The 21,180-nt window shown below is 34.8% G+C and overlaps 1 protein-coding gene across 1 annotated transcript; it reads left to right on the forward strand.

The window, feature by feature from the left end:
- The first annotated feature begins 125 nt into the window (after nucleotides 1–125).
- On the forward strand, nucleotides 126–20,463 carry LOC109033763 (uncharacterized). Its single transcript, XM_019046534.2, has 19 exons — nucleotides 126–427; nucleotides 1,481–1,690; nucleotides 2,647–2,853; nucleotides 3,227–3,640; nucleotides 5,587–5,664; nucleotides 6,200–6,394; nucleotides 7,149–7,310; nucleotides 8,094–8,288; nucleotides 8,962–9,135; nucleotides 10,646–10,858; nucleotides 11,401–11,637; nucleotides 12,658–12,783; nucleotides 13,981–14,125; nucleotides 15,615–15,846; nucleotides 16,309–16,463; nucleotides 17,235–17,435; nucleotides 17,942–18,097; nucleotides 18,361–18,523; nucleotides 19,125–20,463. Exons 2-19 carry the CDS (start codon nucleotides 1,502–1,504, stop codon nucleotides 19,300–19,302), a joined length of 3,420 nt encoding a protein of 1,139 aa, XP_018902079.2. The 5' UTR covers nucleotides 126–427; nucleotides 1,481–1,501; the 3' UTR covers nucleotides 19,303–20,463.
- Nucleotides 20,464–21,180: the final 717 nt, after the last annotated feature.

Here is a 21,180-nt window from a genome sequence, read left to right on the forward strand (position 1 = left end):
CACTGGGTACACAAGATGCCAAGTAGATGCCAAGGGGCCAGTAGACCAATGGGAATCGTACATTGAAGAATCTGGTACCCACCACCAGGTACCTCTGTTTCAGTGTTCAGTCTGTGTTTGTATTTTGTAACCGTCAAAACTGTCAAAAGAAACTTCTAAGTCCGGTCCAAAACAACTAAACTTTGATAATTATTTTAACGTGAATTCAGTCCCAAATCATTTACTTTTGCCCCAGTCCGCGCATTGTGTGTACTCCTACGTATCATAAAAGCTGTTTAAGTGTTCTGTCTTTAGAAAGTACGAAGTTATCGCTTATTTTAGACAAAATCTTGTGCATCACTTGCCTACATGCTTCTATTCACCCTTACACTCACCGTTTGATACTTGTGTACATATTTATTACCCTCGTTGATCATTCATTATCATGGTTCGTATTTTATACACATTGATTTATTTTATATCTTTACCGTTTACCATCATATCGCAAATAAAATAAATCAGCCCCTTGATTCAGTCTATTTGAAACAGGAAGACATGCCATCTCTCTAGGGTTGCTTGGGTTGCTTGTCTATAAAGGTACTCTAGGGTTGCTTCGTCGTGATAAGTTTTTTCTCTTTTACTTTGTTTGACCCACTATAGCATCATGTTGGATCAGTGCATCCAAGAGGTGCAGTTAAATTTCCAGTTCTTGTACTAAGTATGTGAAAGTATAAGTAGATGCTGTTCAAATGAAACTTTTAACTTCCAAGGTCCTGAGGAAGCTGAGTGAACTTTCAGAAACTTTAAAAGTAAACCGGAAACCATATGATTTTCAGGGTACAACAGGCGAGGAACTCAAACAAAGTAGTTGACTTAAATCAACCCACTGTACTGATAGTGGAGATATAGCTTAAAGTTGCCAATGGCGCTTCCCCATGAAAAAACTACTGGCTTCAAAGAGTCTCATTGATGTAATTGATGACTGTTGCCTATTAAAGATTGTCGACCTGACGATCTCTGAAGGTAACCGATCGGTTTGAAATGTATCCTAGATCAAATCTTGAAGTTATCTTGATAGTGCCAGTTTGAAAGCAAGGATACACAGTTTGTGCGTGGAAAGACGCTTGAATGACTAAGCCGCAATGAGTAATGAACCATTTTAATACCAAGTTAGCTCGTGCATAATTTGATGCGACCAAAGTCAAGTATTTCTGATGTCACTGCTCATCAGTAGTACCATTTGAGTGCATTTATTAGCCTGTTGAGAGGTGCTGAATTGAAGCTAATTAGAGATTGGCATTTGTCTCAACATTTGATGACCGAGCTCTAGGAAATAGCAAATGGATTACAGTGACAATAACCTATCATTTAAAAAAATCCTTTCATGTTGGGGAAAGTTGCATGGACTCAAGAAATTTTATCAGGAAAGGGTGGATAGCCCGTTATTATTATTACATTTTTTAAAAGATCTACTAAAAGTCTAAATGGTTTCAATTTTCAGCGTTAGCTGAACTGAAGCAACATGTACTCTCCTGTCGCCCGAAAATATTTCCATTTGGAAATGTCATCTTCTCTTGATGAGAAGATGAAATCTTCCACTCCATTTAGTGAAGCTGCAGCAGATAGAAGACTATCAGTTGACAACAATGATTCATCCAGAAGGCGAACATTGAAACGACACCAGTCTCTTCCAAATGTAACTAATGCAAATGTAAGATCAGTATTTTATCAGTAGTATAATTCTCCTCCTCTTCCTTGATACAACAAAATTTAAGGTCAGACAACCCCATTAGATCTTGGAGCTTCAGACTTCAGGAGCTGCATTTGATGAGTTTGCAGATTTTACATTGATATGAATGTGATCCAGCTCTTGGACGTCTGTGAATAAATTCTAAATAGTATTTCCATTTATTTGTCTCTGGCACTGGGACCTGAAAAGCCTTGTTTCTGTTTAGAAATGTTTTGTTTGATTCGGGTTGAAGTCAAATGCTAGATAATTCCAGGACTAAAGTACCTTATGGTCACCGTGCAGGTGCACAGGGGTGCAAAATGTTCCAAAATACTGATCAATTTCTGCAATATGGCATTTTTGCCCCATGGAAAAATGTCCAATTTCTTGGCTTAATGCTTGATTTCATGGCAAAACATATGTATTGCCCAAAATGTTTATACTAATATCCCAAATAAAAGATAGAAGCCTCCCTTCCCCCTTCAACAGCTGCAAGCAAGTTGACCCCCCTGCATGTTCACCGAGGGAAATCAGTCAGGGTGACATGTTCTTGAAAAGCTATGGATAACCTCGAAAATTCAGGGAATTTTGCCCAACCCTCAAAAGTTAGGGAATTCCTCCCTGGAACCTTGAAATTTTTCCAAAGGCTGAAATATTAAATTATTTTCAATTCTATGAGACTTCTTGCTGAGATTGTCTCATGAAAAGCACATTTTACAAGAAATAATGCCAAAAAACCCACTGAAAAGTCATAGAAAAGTCAACGAATTTTCGAATTGAAGAAAACTTGTCACCCTGTAAGTGTATTTTCTGAGAAGCAGTCTCATTTTCACTAGTCTCTCTAACACTTCAATGGATCATGCTTTTACCCATCATTTTACCATCATGATAGGAATATGCAGATTCCTTAAAGCATTTGTTTGATTTTGTGTCCACAGAAAGCTATCAATCAACCGTCAAGTCCAATTGACAGCTTGACCCGCATTGATTCTGATTTACAATTAATGAAAGTCATCCAAGAACGGGATAAAATGAACCTAGAGCTTATTAAACTTCAAAAGATGAATCAGAATCTTCAAAGAACTTTGAATACTGAAAGAGAAAATTTCGAAACATGCAAATTAAAGCTCAGTGAAAGTCTCCACGTAAGTTATTTCATTATAATTTTTGCCCTCTCTTTTATCAATGGTGTATAATGATAACTTGCTCCTCGAGTGCCGCATTTTCAATTCTTCTGCATCAACGCCTATCATGAGGTCTCTTTAAAGGGAATAGACTTCCCAACAAACTCTGGTACCTTTTTGCAAATTTGCTGTGTCTAAATTGAGCCAGAAATAGTGGTTTCCCATTGCAAAATTTAGTCAAGTTGTTTCCTACAAGTTTCAAATGTTGTTCAAAGGAAACACATACTTCAAACGATCAATGTCCATGTTTTTAAATAAATCTATGATATCAGGTATCATTATCACGCATTTGCCTCCTTACTAAACTTTGTTTGTATTTGCCAACATGTTACAGGATGAGAAGGTTAGAGAAAGTTTAAAAACGGCAGAATTGAAATATTCCATCAACAAGAAGCTTGCTAAGCAGTTCAAAAATCTCCTGGAAGAAAAAGAAAAGCAGTTGGAAAGTTTGAAAGTTGAGAATGAAATAACACATTCAGAATTAAAGAAGAAAGAGGAGCAAGTTAACACCATTTGCCATAAATGCTCTGAAAAAGGAACTGAGGAAGAAGATGCAACTGCAAGAGTTCAGATGCTTGAAGCTCAACTGACAAGAGCAAGAGAAATATCAATTAGTGAACGCAAAGTTTCCAAAGAACTTCAGACAGAACTTTGGAAGAAAGAAAGGGAGCTCAAAGATACAAAAATAGATTTGCGAATTGCCCAGCGAAGCTTGAAGTCAGCAGAGGAATCAATTAAAAAACTGAATGTAAGTACTACCACCATTTCATCAGTAGTGATACTTACTGGTTTGCAACAGCAAATTAGTCCATTTAAATGCATGTAAAACTATTGATATCAATGGATGCAAGCGCTAGCACCTAGAATTGATAGTTTATATTCGATTTACATGGAAAAAATACAATATTAGTCCAGTAAATCCAGCATGTAACCTTGGTTAAATCCCTACATAGTTTTTTTTGCAGAAACTGTCAAGATTCACAATCCGGAAAAAGACAGGGAAAAAAAATATTGAAAAACTTCACTGGGAACTTGGTTCAATTCCAGTTTCTCCAAATGGCAGAGCCAAGAACGATTTTCAACGAAGACTCCCAGATAGTTTATCCATTGTAACTCAGAAAGTAACCATGTAATGAAAAAAAAATGTGGGAGACCAATTTGAAAGAGATCTCAAAATTTGGTTCAGAAGTAACGTTTGCGTCATTTGCTTTTGTGTTATTCGTTTTTTCTCTCCCGATCATACCAATTTTAGAATAATGTAGAGCAAAATATGGTATGTAAAAAACAGGCTTTTTGTTTTTTTCACCCGTTTTAGCCCAAAACCACCGGTAACAGGTTAAATGCGACTTCACTGCTTAAAAAAAAAATTAAATATTACCATTTAAAACTTTTCTTTTCTTACTCTAGTACCTTTTTTACATAAAAAAGACAAATTAGTCAAAGCCAAGACAACATTATTGTGATTGCAAAGGTGTGGTTTTGTTAGCGATCGAGGCAACATACCTGACCCTCTTTAGTTAATATATCAATCAATTTCAAGGTATGTAAATCTAAATCAACAGATACATACCAAATCAGAGTCAGAGTCATTATATTGTTATTAGGATTTTTCCACGTTTTTAAGATCGGAATTTATGCAACGCCCGTTTACATCCAAATTTATTTTTTTATCACTGCACCTCATGGTGTCACGACCTTACGTTGTATTCAATTTGATTAACGTAAAGACAGATTCTGCATCAGGAGGCTACGCATAGAATAGGACAGTCCTCTTTATTCTTCTTCATTCATTTCCATTACAAGCATTAATAAAGTGTGTCCCATCCAAAGTTTGAATCTGGAAGTAACTCCTGAATGAATAATACTTGACTGCTGATAATATGAATTGCATTTTGCAAAAAGGAACCTAGAGCATTCCAATGTTGCTGGGATTGTGCAACTCAGGTTCTTCGCAATAAAATTACTGAAATTAAGCAAAATATTAAATTTACAAAGGTAATTTTCGTCTTTAATTTATAATTTATTGGGAGTAAAGATACAACTTGTTTAGATGGTCAGTTTATACTCGTATTTACAAAGTAAAAAAAGCTGCACAATCTTAGGGACATTCGAGTGCTCTCCGTTCCTTTTTGCAAAATGCTATAATTATAGGAGACAGTTGCCTTGGTTGTATTAAGATTTCTGGAGGGGTACTTTTTTTTCGGGAAAGAATCTTTGACAAAGATCATGGAGGATTTCCTTTTTATTAACAGCACAGAGGAGTAATACTACTCCTCAGCCAATTTCTTGATGCATCCTTGAATTTCATTAAAGGTACGAGATTGTGTTAGCAAATCCTTAAGCTTAAGATCTGATATTAACCCAATGAATGTAGCTGGTTTACTGGTTTTATCATTTAAGAGGTTAAAGAAAGAATTGATTGATGTTATTCGAACAGCTTTTCGATGCTTTTAATCTGTAAACTAGGTTTTTTAATGATTAATTCCCTCAGTTGGTTATTTTTTTACATTCATTTAATTCCTCACAAGTTTAATGGTGGATTTTTTTTCCCTTCTAAATTTTGAATAAATTCAGAACCCTCAAAGCTCTAAGTCCCTTTTTTTAGCTTTTGTAGTTTGATCTGCTTGTTTTTATGTACCGTATCAGATTCAATAAATTCTCATGCTACTTTATTATCATTTTCCAATCGAACAGGAAGAAGGATTCGAATATGCATCAGCTGCATTGAAAGAAAAGGAAGCCGTTTTCAATGAGGAGAAAGAATCTTTACAGGTATGCGAAATCTCTGCAGCCTTATACATGATGTACCAAGTTTTTTTGTAGTTTTATTTGATTTTTTACCAAGTAATTTATTTTTTTCATTTCTTTGCCTCATCATGCATTTAAAAATTGTTTAAAATTGGATTAAAAAAGACCTGTGCTATCTAAAATGGCTCATAAATTAAAATTAGATTAATATAGCTATCAATGTTTTAAGAGGCATTTTCTCTGGAAAAGACTTTTATTTTCCATCATTCTTATTCAAAATTAATGTTGAATTAGTGAAAGCTGAGTCATCCAGTTAGTTGATCTTACTTTAAAAAAAATGGTTTTAAGAGTGATATTCCTGTAACTTTTAGCTCTGAATCCAAATTTTCATGTAATCCATTATTTCATGTGTCGTTGATGGTGCTTACCTCTAATTGGAATAATGCCTACCTCTAATTGGAATAATCGAAATATGGCAAATCCCTGCAGCATGCTGTCGAGTGAAATGTAACTTCTCATATCATGAGCTTATTCAATTTTTTTTTCGTCAAATATGTAGGGAGAAGTGAAAAAATTGCGAGGCGAATTAGAGAAAGCACAAACTGAGTTGAATGAAGAAAAATCATCCTTTGCTGCCGTTAAAAATGATCTTTTGATAATGGAAACAAAACTGAATGAATCTCAACACAAAGTGAAGAGGCTGGAGCACAAATATGAAACTTTAGAATCAAACTTTAAGACTTCTGAAGCACAAGTAAGTATCTGTTTTATAATATCACCACTAACTTGCGACCTATCTATGAATTATTGAATTCCTCTACAGTGGATATGGTGTTAACAGTGGAACAGCCAAGCACTTCAAAAAGCTGAAATAAAATGAGCAAAATGGAAGAAGAAGGTTTATGATGAAAAAATTAGAAGAAAGTAATTTGGAGAGTTTTGAATTCATATCATACTCTATAATGTAAATTCATAAGAGGTTCAACGCCTGAGGTGCAAAGCGCTTCAGGGGGTTGGACGGCAAAGTGTTTAGAGGAGCAGCCCCCTAGTTTATGATAAGTAATCAAAACCTACAACAGTACAAACATTGCATAACATTAAACAAGACAAAGTAACAAATACCTAGCGCAAAACACTTCTGACAGGATCAGCAGAATTAATTACTCGGATGGATCAAAGCGCAGAGCAAATTGCTATTACTCTAACCTACTCTAAATTTTATACTAAACTCCATGCAGTAAATTTTATTGTCAGATTTAAAGAGTAGTAATTTTTTTTTTTTTAAACATATAACACAGTTTTAGTTGTTCTGGAGGCTAACTTATTTCATCCTGCATGGATTTCCTGTTACCATCTTTTTTTTTAGAAGCTGATAGCATGACAGAAACGAGTGCTTTTTCATTCAAGAATCAAAGTGAAGATGCTAAATTGTTTATCATCATCATTAATAAGCTACTGCTCTGATATTTTACTTTAACAATGTTTTTTTTTTTTTTTTCTACCATCAGATTAAAGAGCTAAAGGCTCAGTTGGAAAACAAAGAAATAAATAATGCTGCTCTGAAAGCAACTTGCATGGACATGGATAGTCAGCTTGATGCGTTTGAGAACTTAAATGAAGACCTAAGGAAAGAGAAAGCTAACTTGGAAGAAAGAGTACATCACTTAAAGGTACAGTTCCGGATTCATGAGCAACTTTTGCTTCATTATTATTTCTCTTATTTCCTTTCTTCTCTTGTGAGGCTATTTTAACGTGATTGAAAAGTGTAATTTAGAATTAAGGACTATTTATCAACTGGAATTGTTGGCTTAATGAGCCGTGCATTGCAACTCTGAAACACCTTGTTCAGAGTGTCACTCATCTTCAAAATCTGAGAAGTTTCAAGCTCCCCTGAACTGGCAGCATGATAAGAGGAGTAAAACTCAAGTATTGTTTCCAGGAAAATCTTATGAAAAGAGCATGATGAAAATATAACGTACATCCTTTACTTTTCTCATCTACTTTGAAATGTAGCTAAGATCAGAAGCCAGCAAAGAAAAAAAATGTTTGTATACCCTTTATCTTTATTGTGTATATGCTATTTCAAACAGAAAATGTTCTGGTGAGAAATGAATACCGCCAGAGGAGGGGTATCGTTAGGAGTCTTTTTGGGCCCACCCTGAAATTTGTTTGTTTTGTTGTGAAAACCTGTTTTGGTCTTGATAGGAATATGCTGTAGTACAACATTCGAATCCAAAATTCTAAACTACTCCTCACAAATAATAAAAAGGTACACCTTCTTCGGTGGGTAAATTAAGTAAGCCTTGTTACGTGTAATCAAAGGATTTTGAAAGACTGAGCATGCAACCATTATAGAAGCCCAAATCAGATTCTGGCTGTCCTGAAAAATCTGTACATTTCTCTTCAAAGTTACAAAAATCTGTTTTATTTTCATGTTTTTCTTTCATTTGCAGGAAGAGTTAGATCAAGCCAAAGCAGACTTGAAAACCACTCGGATAGAATTAAATGAAGAACGGTCTTTAAAAATTGCAGCTGAAAGCAAATTGAGCATAGTAACCAAAGATTTCGAGGAAGCTAAGAAAGAGCAGGATGAGTGGAAAAGCAAAACTTTTTTGATCGAAAATCAACTTAGATCTTTAGAAATAGAGGTTAGTTGTTTCATTTTTTACGTATCAGTGAACTAACTAGGCCCCTTAAAAAGAAGAATCCTATCTTTTTATCAAAATTGTGTGGCATCAACTTAATTTACAGGGATAAAACTCTTTTTCCTCGCAAATTTGTTTTCAGGATTCATTAATGGTATCTATGTTATCAATCTCTAAATTATTCAGTGTGGAAAGCCCAATGCACTACTGTGGTAGATAATGTCATATACTGTGTTTCTCAATTGACAATGGGTGATATCCTTGTTAGTAATGGACTTAGAAATTGGGCATTTGAACTGATCCTCTTAATTTGTGCTAATCTATGAGCTCACCAAAATACGATATTGTGACTAGTGTATTATAACCCATTGCTGTATCATAAGATTATTACCAGAGAGAGGCAAAAAGACGGTTTTTAAAGATTCATCAAAAAAATTTATAGATGCATAGAGGTTTCATTCTTTGTTACTGTTTACTTCAAATAAGTAAAAAAATAAAAATGAAATAAAAAAAAAGAGGATGAATACCATCAGCCTCAATGTATCCATCAAGTCCAATGGCTTCTGTCCCCCTGGGAATCCTAAGTGTTGGGCATGAAAGACACACATTTGTTGGATTGACTTACCTAGTCAAAATCTGATGTCAGAAATTCACTGTGTTTGCTCGCTTTTTGCAGCTGGATGAGAAGAAAGAGAAGTTTTTCATGCTGGAAGAAGATTTTGACAAATACCAAAAACATGCAGAATTGCTTGCCAATGAAAATATTAGTCTCAAAGAAGAACGGTCAAACCTACTCACACAGATTCATAGTGGACGAGAAAAGATTTTCGACTTGGAAGAGAAGGTTAATGTAAGTAAAAACCTCTCCCATCATTAAAATTCTGTATCTCAGAATCCTTCAACTAATTTATAGATTAACTTCAGGGAATGATGTGTCTCCAGGCTGGTAAAGCCACGAATATCATGCGTTTGAATTTAGAAAAGTAAGGAGAATGATGTAACATCAGTGGTGTGAGCTTTACTTTGTCACATTCTGAATATTCATTAGCACAGAAGTGTAAATGGCTTTTAAGATATTTCTACAGGTCTAATTCACGCTCATTCCTTAAACAGCTCCTTCCCCTGGGGAGGCCCTGTATGGTTTACTTTGTGAGTAAGGAAGCCGTGAACATAGCATCACAGAAAAGGATCACTTTTGTGAACCTTCAGTAAAATACAGTAGTATAATTCTGAAAATGTATCCTCACAATGAATTACAATGGTTTGCCTGAAAGTACAAATACAAGAAGAAAAATTTCACTCTCTTGAAAAACTTAAAGGTTGGTGCACACCTACCTTGAAATTCATGGACTTGCATTATATTTTCTTTTGTAATTTTGTAGCGAGAAATCATTGTAATTCCTGGTAAGAATACATTTCCAGAGTTATATGACTGAATTTTACTCGAAATCTGCAAAAAATTCCGTAATAAGAAGCTATGTCCAAGGCCTCCATCAATCAGAATGTGAACCATTTAGGGCCTCTCTGAGGAAAGGAACTGCTCAAGAAATGACTAAATATGATTCTTGGGCTCACTGATGAAAATCATCAAGAGGAGGGACGAAAATATTGAATAAAAGGAGATCCTAGCACACAGGTCACAATATTTGTAGAACACTTGCAATGTCTGGAAAGTAACTCATCTCCCTAAATTTCGATCAAATTGAGTCACAGACTTGAAATCTTGGGAGTGTCCATAGGTCAAAGGGAACTTCTTTTGGAGCCTCCTAGAATTTTTGAAAGATCCCCCTCAACAGGGGCACAGACTTCATATTTTTCTTTCGAATGGCAACCTCCCCTCCTCCTTAGTGATCCTACATTAGCAAGAGCATCAAAGGAATGCAGAATTTTGGTTCAAACCATAAAACTCTATCTATCACTATTTTAAAATAGCAGCCAATCAAAATAATTGTGCTAATTTCAACGTTATAAAGCTGCCATTTTGGATGAGTCTTAGGGAGGAACCTGATGTTTTGCAAAGAGGTTTTGTTTTTCATTCTCTTTCTGATTACCTAATCGGACAGTGGCAAAGTATTTTTGCAGGGTTACTGTGTAGTTTTTCCTCTGTAAGATTTCGTGAAAATAACGGAATAGTTCAAAAAATCGTCTCCGAGGGGAGAATCTCATTAATAGCTCATCAAAAGCTGACAGTCCAGTTGACGTAGCAAGGCGATGCCTGAAACTGAGTTCAGACAATCAGCAAACACCATCTACCCTCGCCTGGCTGCATTATCAGAGCCTTCCAAATTTCTTTTTTGTATCCTATACCACTGTGTTGTTTTATAATGTAAATTATTTTTTCTCTTCTCCTTTTACTCCAGTCTTTGCACAAAAAAGTCTCTGAATTACAAAGTCATCTCACGAATGCTGAAACAGAGTATAGACAGAAAGAAATAAAGTATGAATCCACAGTTCAACAACAAAACAAGTTGATAAACTTCCTCCAAAATCACATCGATGGTTTAAAGAAAAAGAAGAGAACCTTCGCAGAAAAATTGCTGAGATCTCCCAACAAGGAAAATCTTGATCACAAAGTAAGTCCTTGTTCACAACTTTTACATTTCATGTTTGGTTTTTACAACATTTTTTTCTCTTTTTTCCCCTCTTTCTTTTTTAGTTCCAATTTCATTTAATTTCTGTCAAGTTCTCAAAAATTTGTTATGAAAACCTTTCTCAAAAATAGCATGTTTAGATCACGTCAGAATCATCTTCTCTTTTAACATTCTTTTTTAGCATTTTTTTATGAACACTTTTTCATAATGGATTTGCGTTCATGCAAACTGTTCTAAGTGTTATTGTTCTGCAATGAATTTTCAGCAAAAGCATCTGAAATTCCCTTGTCAACCTGATGTTAATTTCCATATGCAGTAAAGGCGGGTGCAAAAAAAAAAACTTAATTTGTCACAAATGAAAATGCATCAGCTTCTCTCAAAGTTTTTTAAACGAAAACTTGTTTTTAGTGTAACAAAAATCATTTTTCTCATTTGAATATAATGATGCAACTGAATGAGGTTCATTATAAAAAATTATATTTTATGATCTTCTATCAGCCCTTAAAGCTTGTTTTATTTCATAGGTTCCCTCAACAATAATCACATCTGGCTTCCGACAACCGAACTCGATGACCACAAAAACACTCAGTCTTGGGAAAGAATCTTGTTACCGAGGAAACTTACCTGGACTTGGAGAAAGTAAAAAAAGAATGACCAATCCTTTATCCGACAAAAATAATAAGACAACGGCGGAGGGAAAGAATTTAAGTGCAACTGATAAACAGAAAATGATGCCCAAAGGATCACTTTCTAAACCAGTAGTAAGTAAAAACAATCAGATTTCAAGTGATCATTTCTTAATGTATTTATTCATCTTTCTACTGAATGTATGAGGGGAAAAGTCATATATAATTAATAGGGCTGTGCGAATAGTGAATTTTTCAAACCTAGCAAATAGCGAATAATTTTGCCAATCATTGGCGAGTAACAAATAATTAAAGCAATTACTCTTAACTACAAATATTAAAACGAATACATAATTTAAAATTACTTTTTTAAGTGTGAAAATTCGCAAATATTTCAAAAGTCGACAAAAAAATGTGATTCATTTGTTTAAGAATTTTCCATTTGCTCATACACCTGCACGGAAAACAAAGAAATGCTATGATAGTAGCCTAGGCTGTTAAGAATGTGTTTGAAGATCCCTGTATCCTGGCTTGACTGTTCCTGCAGTTATCTATGCATTCCCAGGATTTGAAGGTAACTGCGCGGGCAGTCAAGCTAGTATCTACGGATCACTAGACACATTTTCGATATTTTATTTTTTCCGCATTAATGAAAATTTCCCTCTTTCCGTCTTGGTTACTTAACTTTCAATGTGTAGTACTCTTGGAGCAACCAAGATATGCAGGCCAATCACAATCGCAAGCGATGTTTGTATACTCGGCAAAATCGGTGAAGATCGAAGGAGATCCCCCGTTTGAAATTTTGAAAATTCGTTATTCCAGACATCGTGAAAATTTGGAAATGTTGGTTTGAAAATACACTATTTGCGACAGTGCGAATATTCGCAATTTGCGAAGAGTGTGCGAGTCAGACGAAGTGAATATTTGCAAAGCCCTAAATTCAATCAAATTTTGCTGATAAATCCTGAAAATTCAATTAAAACTTGAGGATATGCGACTGTTCATTGGAAAATCAAAACTTCATCATTGATACCACAGCACAAAGGAGTCATCCACAAAAGAATTTGGGACGAATCAAGCCACTAACAATCTTTCACCCTTTGAGGGTTTTTATGAAAACAAGGAATGTACTTATTTGATTGACTCTGTTTGCAGGTTCCAGCAAAAACGTATGAGTTGAAACAGAGCGGCTTGCCACAATGCTACAAAGGAGAGATTCTACGGTTTTTTGACAAGACAGAAAAACTGCAAATCAATTGTATTGAGCAAATAAAGGATTCGGTGAGTATCTTTTTTTCTCTCCTGGTGAAAATAAAAAACTCTGCAAGAAAATCTATTAATATGTAAAAGTTTCATTTGAAGAAAAGTTAACAATAGGTCTGTTGCATACTAGAGGTACAGATAAATGAACAGTTTTTTAGGTGTGAAATTGTACAATTTAGCACATCAAACAAGTCTGACATTTTTTTCCCAATGAGACATTTTGGAAGTTCACACCCTATGTTTTCAAATTTTCTGCGCCCAGTAACGTTTTATCTCATTGTCAGTGACCAGGTTTGCCTCGAAAGAGATTTTCAAGGAAAAAAATAAGAATTTTGAATACTTATTGTTCAAAAGGAGGGTAGGGAGGCAGTTTTTTATGTTAAGAAGGGGAAAGAAACGTCGGTAGTAATAGTGCGTCTCCCAGAGACATTTTTTTCGAGACCTTGCACCAGCAATGTAATCGAGTGAAGCAAAAGCTTAGTTTAGAGGTCAATGCTTCTCTTTGCCTGATGATAATTGATGGGCAATGTGTTGACCCAAAAATCGAATAAAATTCGCCTAATGATGATTAATGAATTTCAGGGTGAGCTTTTTTCCAGGCGAGGTTTTGCGTGTTAGGTGAGGATTGCTAAACCAATTGCTCAATTCTTTTGTCATCTGTTATTATCTTACGAATCTGAGTATTTGCTTTTGCTGGTATCTTTTACATCACTAGGAAGATAGTTGCATGGGGTCTCTAAAATGTGCTGTCACTGATCCTAACCAATGTCAGTGTGTCGTGAATTGGTTCGGCTGTTTTTATTCCTTCACTGGCTGATTGATTGATGTGGAAGATTGATGTTCGTGAGTTAGGCATTTAAGACAGTCATGTATTGGTAACAAGTTTCCATTTGTACTTTGCTTGTTTGAATTGAAGTACCACTCACTCCAAGGCATTCTTACTCTCGCTTATTCCATGTCACACCGCAGTTTATTTCTTATTACGTTGTCAACAAGTAATGTCAACCATTTTAAATTATTTTTTCACAAGTAAAAATTTATTAATGAAGCGCAAACAAAGGTGCATATTAGACTTGAAGATAAATTGCCCTTAAAAAGTAAAATGCTCTTTGGAATCAAGTGAATAACTGAAAATCATTTTGGAAAGGTATGTAGAGCCTTCCATCCATTCACTGAGTAATTTTTTATTTTAAATTATTTATTTTTATTTTTCAGTTATACCTCCTGGGTTGCGATGAAGGTTTGTTCTCATTACACACGCTTCCTACAGAAAGGAAGCAAATAGTCAAAATCTCTGGAGTTTCCTTTGTCACACAAATCGCTCTTTTGAGGAAGTTAGACATGGCGCTTCTGATTTCTGGTATTTCATAATTTTTGTCACTGCAATTAAGCTAAGGACATTTTTTTTCTTTTTTTGATATAGCTGGGAGAGTATAGTATTTTGGCCTTGAAGCGTATTGAATCAAATAAAAAAATAAAAAATTGAAAATCAAATAGAATGGAATATTTTTAGCTGAAATTGAACAGAGTCACCTCCCTCCATTCAAATGAAAGCAAAAATTCGTTAAGGACCATTGATTTTATGATTATAAAGGCATTTAACAGGCAAACTGAAGTGTTCATTGGGGTGTATTTACCCCACCAATTTGAAAAAAAGCGCTTTTTTACTTCAAAGGTGCCACACAAGTGGTTACTTATGGCAAGCCTCAAATCTAATTCCTATCTTCAAAATGGTAACTCTTAAAATTGAATAAGTCTCAATAAACTAGTATTTATAGAAAGGTTTGAGTCGAGTTTCATGCTTCTCTTGTATCAGCATTTTTTAATGGGAGAAAAAGGTATTTTGATTAAAGGTAATGGGAGAAAAAGGTACTTTAATATGAGAATAAAAATAAAAGTAGCAGCAGCAACACTCAACGTTTTTAAATTTTGCTCAAATTTTGGCTCCTTTTACGTATCAGAACTGAATTTTGTTTCGACTGAGTGAAAAATCGAGAGTTGATCTTTTCAAGGGACAGCCTAGGCCACTGCGCCTATCGTAAAGCATAAAATATGAAGGCAAATACTTTAAGAATTTATGAAGAGTTGAGTCAGCTGTGAAAAAAAATTAATTTAATGTCTCATGACAACTTTTTAAAATGCATACAAAGTGTAAGATTTGATCCAGTTTTTTTCTCTCTCTCCTTTAAAAGAGGGTTCATGAATTTCTTAGTAGAAACATACTCAAATAAGTTTTTGAAAAATCCCTGTAAATCATTTTTTTAAATCCCCTTAAACTTCCCAACCATATGAGCTCAAGAATGTTGCATTGGAAGTAAATAAAATTGTCACCTTCCAGTCAACGTACCAAGAGCGCCATTGGTGCTCAGCCACTATGTTGTCAAACTTCTCAGAGTTGTCCAATTTTTCATGGAAAAACTAATGAACAAAATCACTTGAACATTTTGCTTAACATATCCTTTGTTTGTTTTCAAGACTAATCTCTGAAATTTTTAGAAAAGTATGTGCAGAAGCTTTCACGGATTCCAAAACAATATTGAAATGTCTGGCAACATAGTGTCTAAGCGTAAATGGCGCTTGTGACACTTTGACCAGAAGGCAAAAGGTGGCAAAATGATCTTTAAGCTCAGGTCACCCAAATTTTGATAGCTTATTTGTTTGACTGTAACAAGGTCGATAACAAGTCTATTGCTTGAACAAAGTGACTCACTTAAAGTACTTATCAGTTTTGCAAGTGTTAAGAACTGTTCACTTAACATCTTACTTGAAACTTGAGTTTAATTACTTCTCATCTGAAAAATTTTCAATTTGTATTCGTGTTTTATTTTAATTAAACAATAATGTTTCAGGTGAATCAAGCTCAATGACAATTTGTAATTTACGGCAATTACTGTGTAATGTGGAAGCAGCCGAGTGCTCCAAACCAACCATTGAAGTCAGCTCTCTTTACGATAATACAGTTTTTGCTCCCGATGTTGTCCATCCACCAAAGCTAGAAGCAGCTGGATTGACCAATTGTTACACCTTCTCCGTATCTCCATGTAATTCTTACCTGTGCGTGGCCAGTGCAGGTTACATAACGTAAGTACAAATTGGCAATCGAAATATCAAAGTGGTTTCATGGAGCCAAAATGGGAAAAATAAACATGGGAAAAATACGGAGGCTGTATACAGTTGGTGGTTCAAGGCCATCTTATTCAAGATTATCAGTATACCCGAGTAGAAAAATCACTGAAGTTTTCGATAAATGATGTTAATTAGTTTTCCATGTAGAAAATAAAGCATGATAGAAAGTCTACAATGTGACAAACCAAGAAACGCGTCCCTGCAGTTTCATCATTGATATGTGAATATCCAAGTAGCTGAATAGTACAGGAAGCTCTCTACAGCTGGCGTTAAATTGCTCTTGTCCATCAGTGTATTAGCTCTTGCTGATTATACTTTCCCCTTAGTGTATGAATTCATTATAATGTAAGTTTTTCGTTTGTTTGTGTATTTCCTCAGTAAGTGTATGTTTATTCAACTGGATCGTAATTTTTCCAGATTTCTTAAATGGAAGACTCTGTCCTTTCAGTGCATCAAGCAGATTAGATCGGAGCAACCTGTCAGTTGGTTCACAATTTTTCCCGACCTTGTTATATTTTCAACCGACAAACTGTACCGCATGGAGCTCAGTTCTGGCCTCTTTGTTATTGAACGTAAGTAATCCAAGTATTTGGGTGTAGCTATTGCATTACGCAAGGGTTGTTACAAAAGTATGTATCTTTTTACTGTAACTCTAAAACTCGTTTTTCATACCCTTCTCAACGATGTTTTACTAAGTAGGGGTTAAAATTTGAGAAATGAAGCTCAGGTCCGTGCTCACCTTTGTCGTGTACTTCAAATAATCTCTTTAACTTTTTTCATCTGGTTAACGCTCAAATGGAACAGTAGCATGGAATTTTTGCAGGGTTGTAGTAGAAAGGTTGTACGTGTTTCTGGCTTAAAATTGCGTGAAAAAACCAAAATGTTCTTTGAAAAGTTCTAAAAGTCATTTTTAAGGTGAGAAAAAGCAAGTAAAAAGCCAACAGTCAACTTGATACAACTAGGCGATGTAAGCTCAGCCAAGCAGCATGCGCTGTTTTCCCCTGCCTGGCGCCAAAAATATTGTTTTAAACGGGTACCATTTTTGGCATTTTCAAAACATGATTGTTTTGCCATTTAGGGTTTCAAAAAATCTGAAAAAATTCTTTGGAGCTTAGTTAACTCTACTTTCAGAAAATAAATTAAAGAAAAGTGATTGCCATACAGACCCATTTTCCTGTTACCATGGTTAAATAATGCTCTGTTACTTTATAACATACGCTAACATTTAAGATTCAGTTCTTATGCCAAGGCGCTACAATTTTTTGGGTTGTTATCAAATTGTTTTTGCTTGCGATATTTTAGTCTTCAGTTTTCTTAATGTATTTCATTATTTTATTTCTCAGCGTTCCTTGATCAAATGGATGTCTCCCTGTCATACTTAAATAAGAGATCTTCTTCTGGACCATACCCAATGGCTGTTTTTGAAATTAGTCCCAATGAAGAATATCTTGTATGTTTCAACATATGTGGAGTTTTTGTCAATACACATGGCAAACGATCTCGAGATGATGACATCAAATGGAGTCATCTTCCTCTAGCTTTTGGTTTGTTCACATCTTCATCCAAGATAATTTGATAAGAGATAATTCATCCCTCTAAATATTTTATGAGTATCAAATACATACTAGCTTTTGATGGACTCTTTGTGCACAACCATCGGGTCACACCCAAGTAGCACAGTGCAATGAAAATATTGAAACAGTTTGCAATGTAATGCAATATATATAGTTTTTCATAATATGCCAATAAAATGAGCTTTATTTGTAGTAGCTCTCTATGCTGAGTCGCAGGGTCAAATTATAACGCCATTGCTTGTTTTGGTGTGCCTTATCAAAAGCATTGTCTGGCCTCTCCCTTGTTTCTTCAACTTGGATGACTTTCATGAGAATGTGTTAATTTGAATTTCCTTATTAACTCTCTCCAGTTACCACAAGACACCATATGGCAAGCAAATAAAATGCTAAAAACACACTCACTACTACTTAGCAGAACTTTTAGTTTATGTTCGTGGCTAGAATGATTTGAGAATGGTTTATTTTTTTCTCCCCAGTGTACTCGGAACCATTGCTCACTGTAGTCCATTTTTCATCTGTGTCTGTGATGAAGATCTCTGCAACCCATTGTACGCGAATGAGCAACTCCTCCTCAGGAAGTGGCAGCTCTCCAGATATTGTCAATATTGGATTCTCATCTTTAAGATTATTAGGTAACTTCCCTATTCTATTATCACTCTTTTATGTAAAACATAGTCACATAACGGCGCTCCTTTGACGTAAGGGGGTAGATCCAATTCCTTTTGAGCACTGAAAAGCATGGAGTTATGCGGACAACAGTGCTCATTAGGAAATGAAGATGTGCCCGACATTAGAGGAGCAACAATTTTTTTGAAGAAAGGAAATCTGTAATTATTGTTTTCGACGCTGAGTCGGGTAAATCTTATGAGCTTTGAATGTGAATTTTCTGTTTTAGGTACAAGCAAAAGACACTCTAGAATATTCCTGAGTAATATGGAAAACCGTGGATTGAGTATCATTGATTTCAACCCAGGGCATCTTTTCAAGGACGATTGTGACGTCTTGTCGTATGTTTCCACAGACACCGGCTCTAGTTCTTGTCCTGCATCCAGTGATTTGTAAGTAGCCTCTCATTTCATGGCATGGAGCCTTTGAATTTTTCCCCATTTAATCAGCATGCAAGACAAAGACGGGAGAAAAAATTGCTGAAACTAATCATTTGAAAGTATGCATAGTAGAAGTGGACATTGGTACTTATGCCGAAGGGAGCCATGTGAAATTAAATCAAATCATAAGAAACCACGTGCCTTAGGTTTCCTTCCTACATAATTCCCTCGGATTTTATTCATTAGCACTCAGTACCTACATAGGTTTGTGCTGCTTTCTACGTATAGTTTCTAGAGCTATATATAGTAGCTCTCAAGGTTGTCACCTGCTCTATTTACTGCCAATAAAACAGATACTGATAACGATCGAATGCTGCTTGTTTTAATGTAATGTATAAAAAACAGTGCAAGCAATCATCATTCTTGAAAAAAAGGAAAGTCTTGTAGTAAAGGAAAATTTATGGGGAATCCTTTTTTTTTTAAATTTTTTTTTTTTTTTTTATGAATTTTATGGAAATCTAGTACTCTCTGCACTCTTTGCAAATAGTTTTCTCTTTTCTGCAATGAACTTAAAAATTAATACTTAAAACTGACTGTCTTTTTAATTTTTCAGAGCTCTAAGAAGGGAAATTGAGGCCTTGGATTTAAGTGCAGACTTTAGTTTCTCTTCCTCACTAAATAGATCCTTAGAAACATCTTCCGACATTTCAGCATCTTTTCCAAATCTTGACAACCTCCCGCCAAAATCTAATCGTCAAGTTCGATTCCATAATGTCTCAACTGCTATGTAAGTCATAGCTATACTGGTAGGTGTCATCACATACTCCATTTATTCCTACTTAAATAATTTTACCTCGGTGCCGCAATAAAATACGGTTTTGTACAAATTGAATTTTGTCTAATTTATTATTGGACACTCTTTTTTTCTATATTTGTTAGTTGACAACTTAAGAGGAATTGAAGCACATACAAAATGTATACAACTAGACTCTTTTTTTAAATCCCTGACTGATTTTTTGCTCAAAAAGCTGTGTTTTGTGTAAATAGTTCTAACTAGACCTCCTTGTCTTAGGCATCAACAAAATACAGTTTTTCACCTCATCTTTTGAAAATAAGTTGTCCACTGTTATTGGGATTTATTTTTATCATTATCTATATCATTTAAACAAAGCAAAGTTCTGATATTGAGTTCATGATCACAGTAGATTCCTCATTTAAAAATACAGGAATCTTCTATTATTGATCAAAATGAGCTCTCATTTCATGTAAGTGGGTTCCTGGATCCCCTTGAAGACTTTAATCTCAGATGGTTGTTTATGACGCTATATAAGATTATTGTAAAGTCTGTTTCTTGCATAATGTTTTCAAATTTTTATGAAGAAAAATTTTCAAAAAAATTTGATAACTTTTAGTTTGGGGGAAGTGGACCGCAGGTGTCTGACGTTACTGTACATCTTAACAAAGAAGCCGTGGAAGTATTCTGAGCGACCAGCATGAGCATTTTAAAAAATACAGCTATGCTGAAAATCATTTTATTTTCATAGATACATATTTTTAAAATATTTTAGTTGTCACATTTTTTTTCACTAGCTTGAAACTAAGCAGAACCAATTTTCATGTGTATCTTTCTTTAAGAGTTTCAGTTGCCTCATTTCATAGTCTCTTAAGTGATCTCATTCTCTTCAAAATTATGTTAGCATTTTAAAATGAAGAGAATAATCCAATCATGCATGTAAATTTTTCAATAGTTGTTCTTTATGTGTACATGTAAATTGACCTGTTTCTTTTTATCTTTTAAATCAATAATGTACTTTTTTACTCTGGTATTTCTTTTATTGCTAGGGAGTAAATTTACCTAGCAATTTCAATTCAAAGTTCGCCTGCCAAAATCTTCTTGTGTTCTTTTTTTTAAAAAAAAAATAAAATGATAGTAAAAAAATAAAGAAAATGTACCAATATCTTATACTTTCTCTTACCGTCTAAGAGGGTTTTATTTTCTTTCTCTGAAAGAATATCAAAATCCAATAAAAGAAAATCAAATTGGGATCAAGAAACGAGCCCATGGATAGAATGAATCAGTGACGCTAATGAATGAGCTAATAGCGCTGCTACCAGAAATTATATTTAAGGCTTTGTTCATGGAGTATTTCTAGGAATTTATGCTGCAGCTACAATTCATGAAAGAGGTTTTTATTATTTAAGACTATCCTATGAGAAACTCTGGCAAAAAGTAGCATACTCAAAATCGATTTTTCTATTTTTTTATTCAATAGAGGATAAGCATGAGGAAGGAAGAATAAGTGAAGAGGCGGCTGCAATAACAGCCCGTACGCAAAAACCTTGTGTTGAGAAAAGAGCATTTGAAGTTCAAAATTGTCCTTAGCTCGTTGCGTTTTCAGAAAATGAATGAGTTTTCTTGCGTTCTCATAATTAAAACCCATATTGAAGAAGAGTTGCCTGAAGCTTCATGAATTACTTTTATTTGTATGTAACAAGGTGTGTTGTTTTTGCAGCCACCTCCTCAATGGATCACTGATCAAGGCACAAATTAAATTATTCAGATACTTATTCCCCACTTGATATTTCATGAAGAACAAGATTTGGGCAACATAATTTGCTGATACTAACTTTTAGCTGAGTTGTTAAATGTTCTTTGATGTGTAAATTTA

The sequence above is a fragment of the Bemisia tabaci genome, chromosome 2, assembly GCF_918797505.1.
Source record: "Bemisia tabaci chromosome 2, PGI_BMITA_v3".
Lineage (NCBI taxonomy): Eukaryota > Metazoa > Arthropoda > Insecta > Hemiptera > Aleyrodidae > Bemisia > Bemisia tabaci.

What these genes read in the sequence shown, in the direction of transcription:
- LOC109033763 (XM_019046534.2), top strand. Translation starts at nt 1,502, where the DNA reads ATGTACTCTCCTGTCGCCCGAAAATATTTCCATTTGGAAATGTCATCT. An exon ending in AGGAGAAAGAATCTTTACAG is followed by an intron (nt 5,665 to 6,199) that starts GTATGCGAAATC and finishes TCAAATATGTAG; the next exon opens with GGAGAAGTGAAAAAATTGCG. An exon ending in GCCAGTGCAGGTTACATAAC is followed by an intron (nt 15,847 to 16,308) that starts GTAAGTACAAAT and finishes TAATTTTTCCAG; the next exon opens with ATTTCTTAAATGGAAGACTC.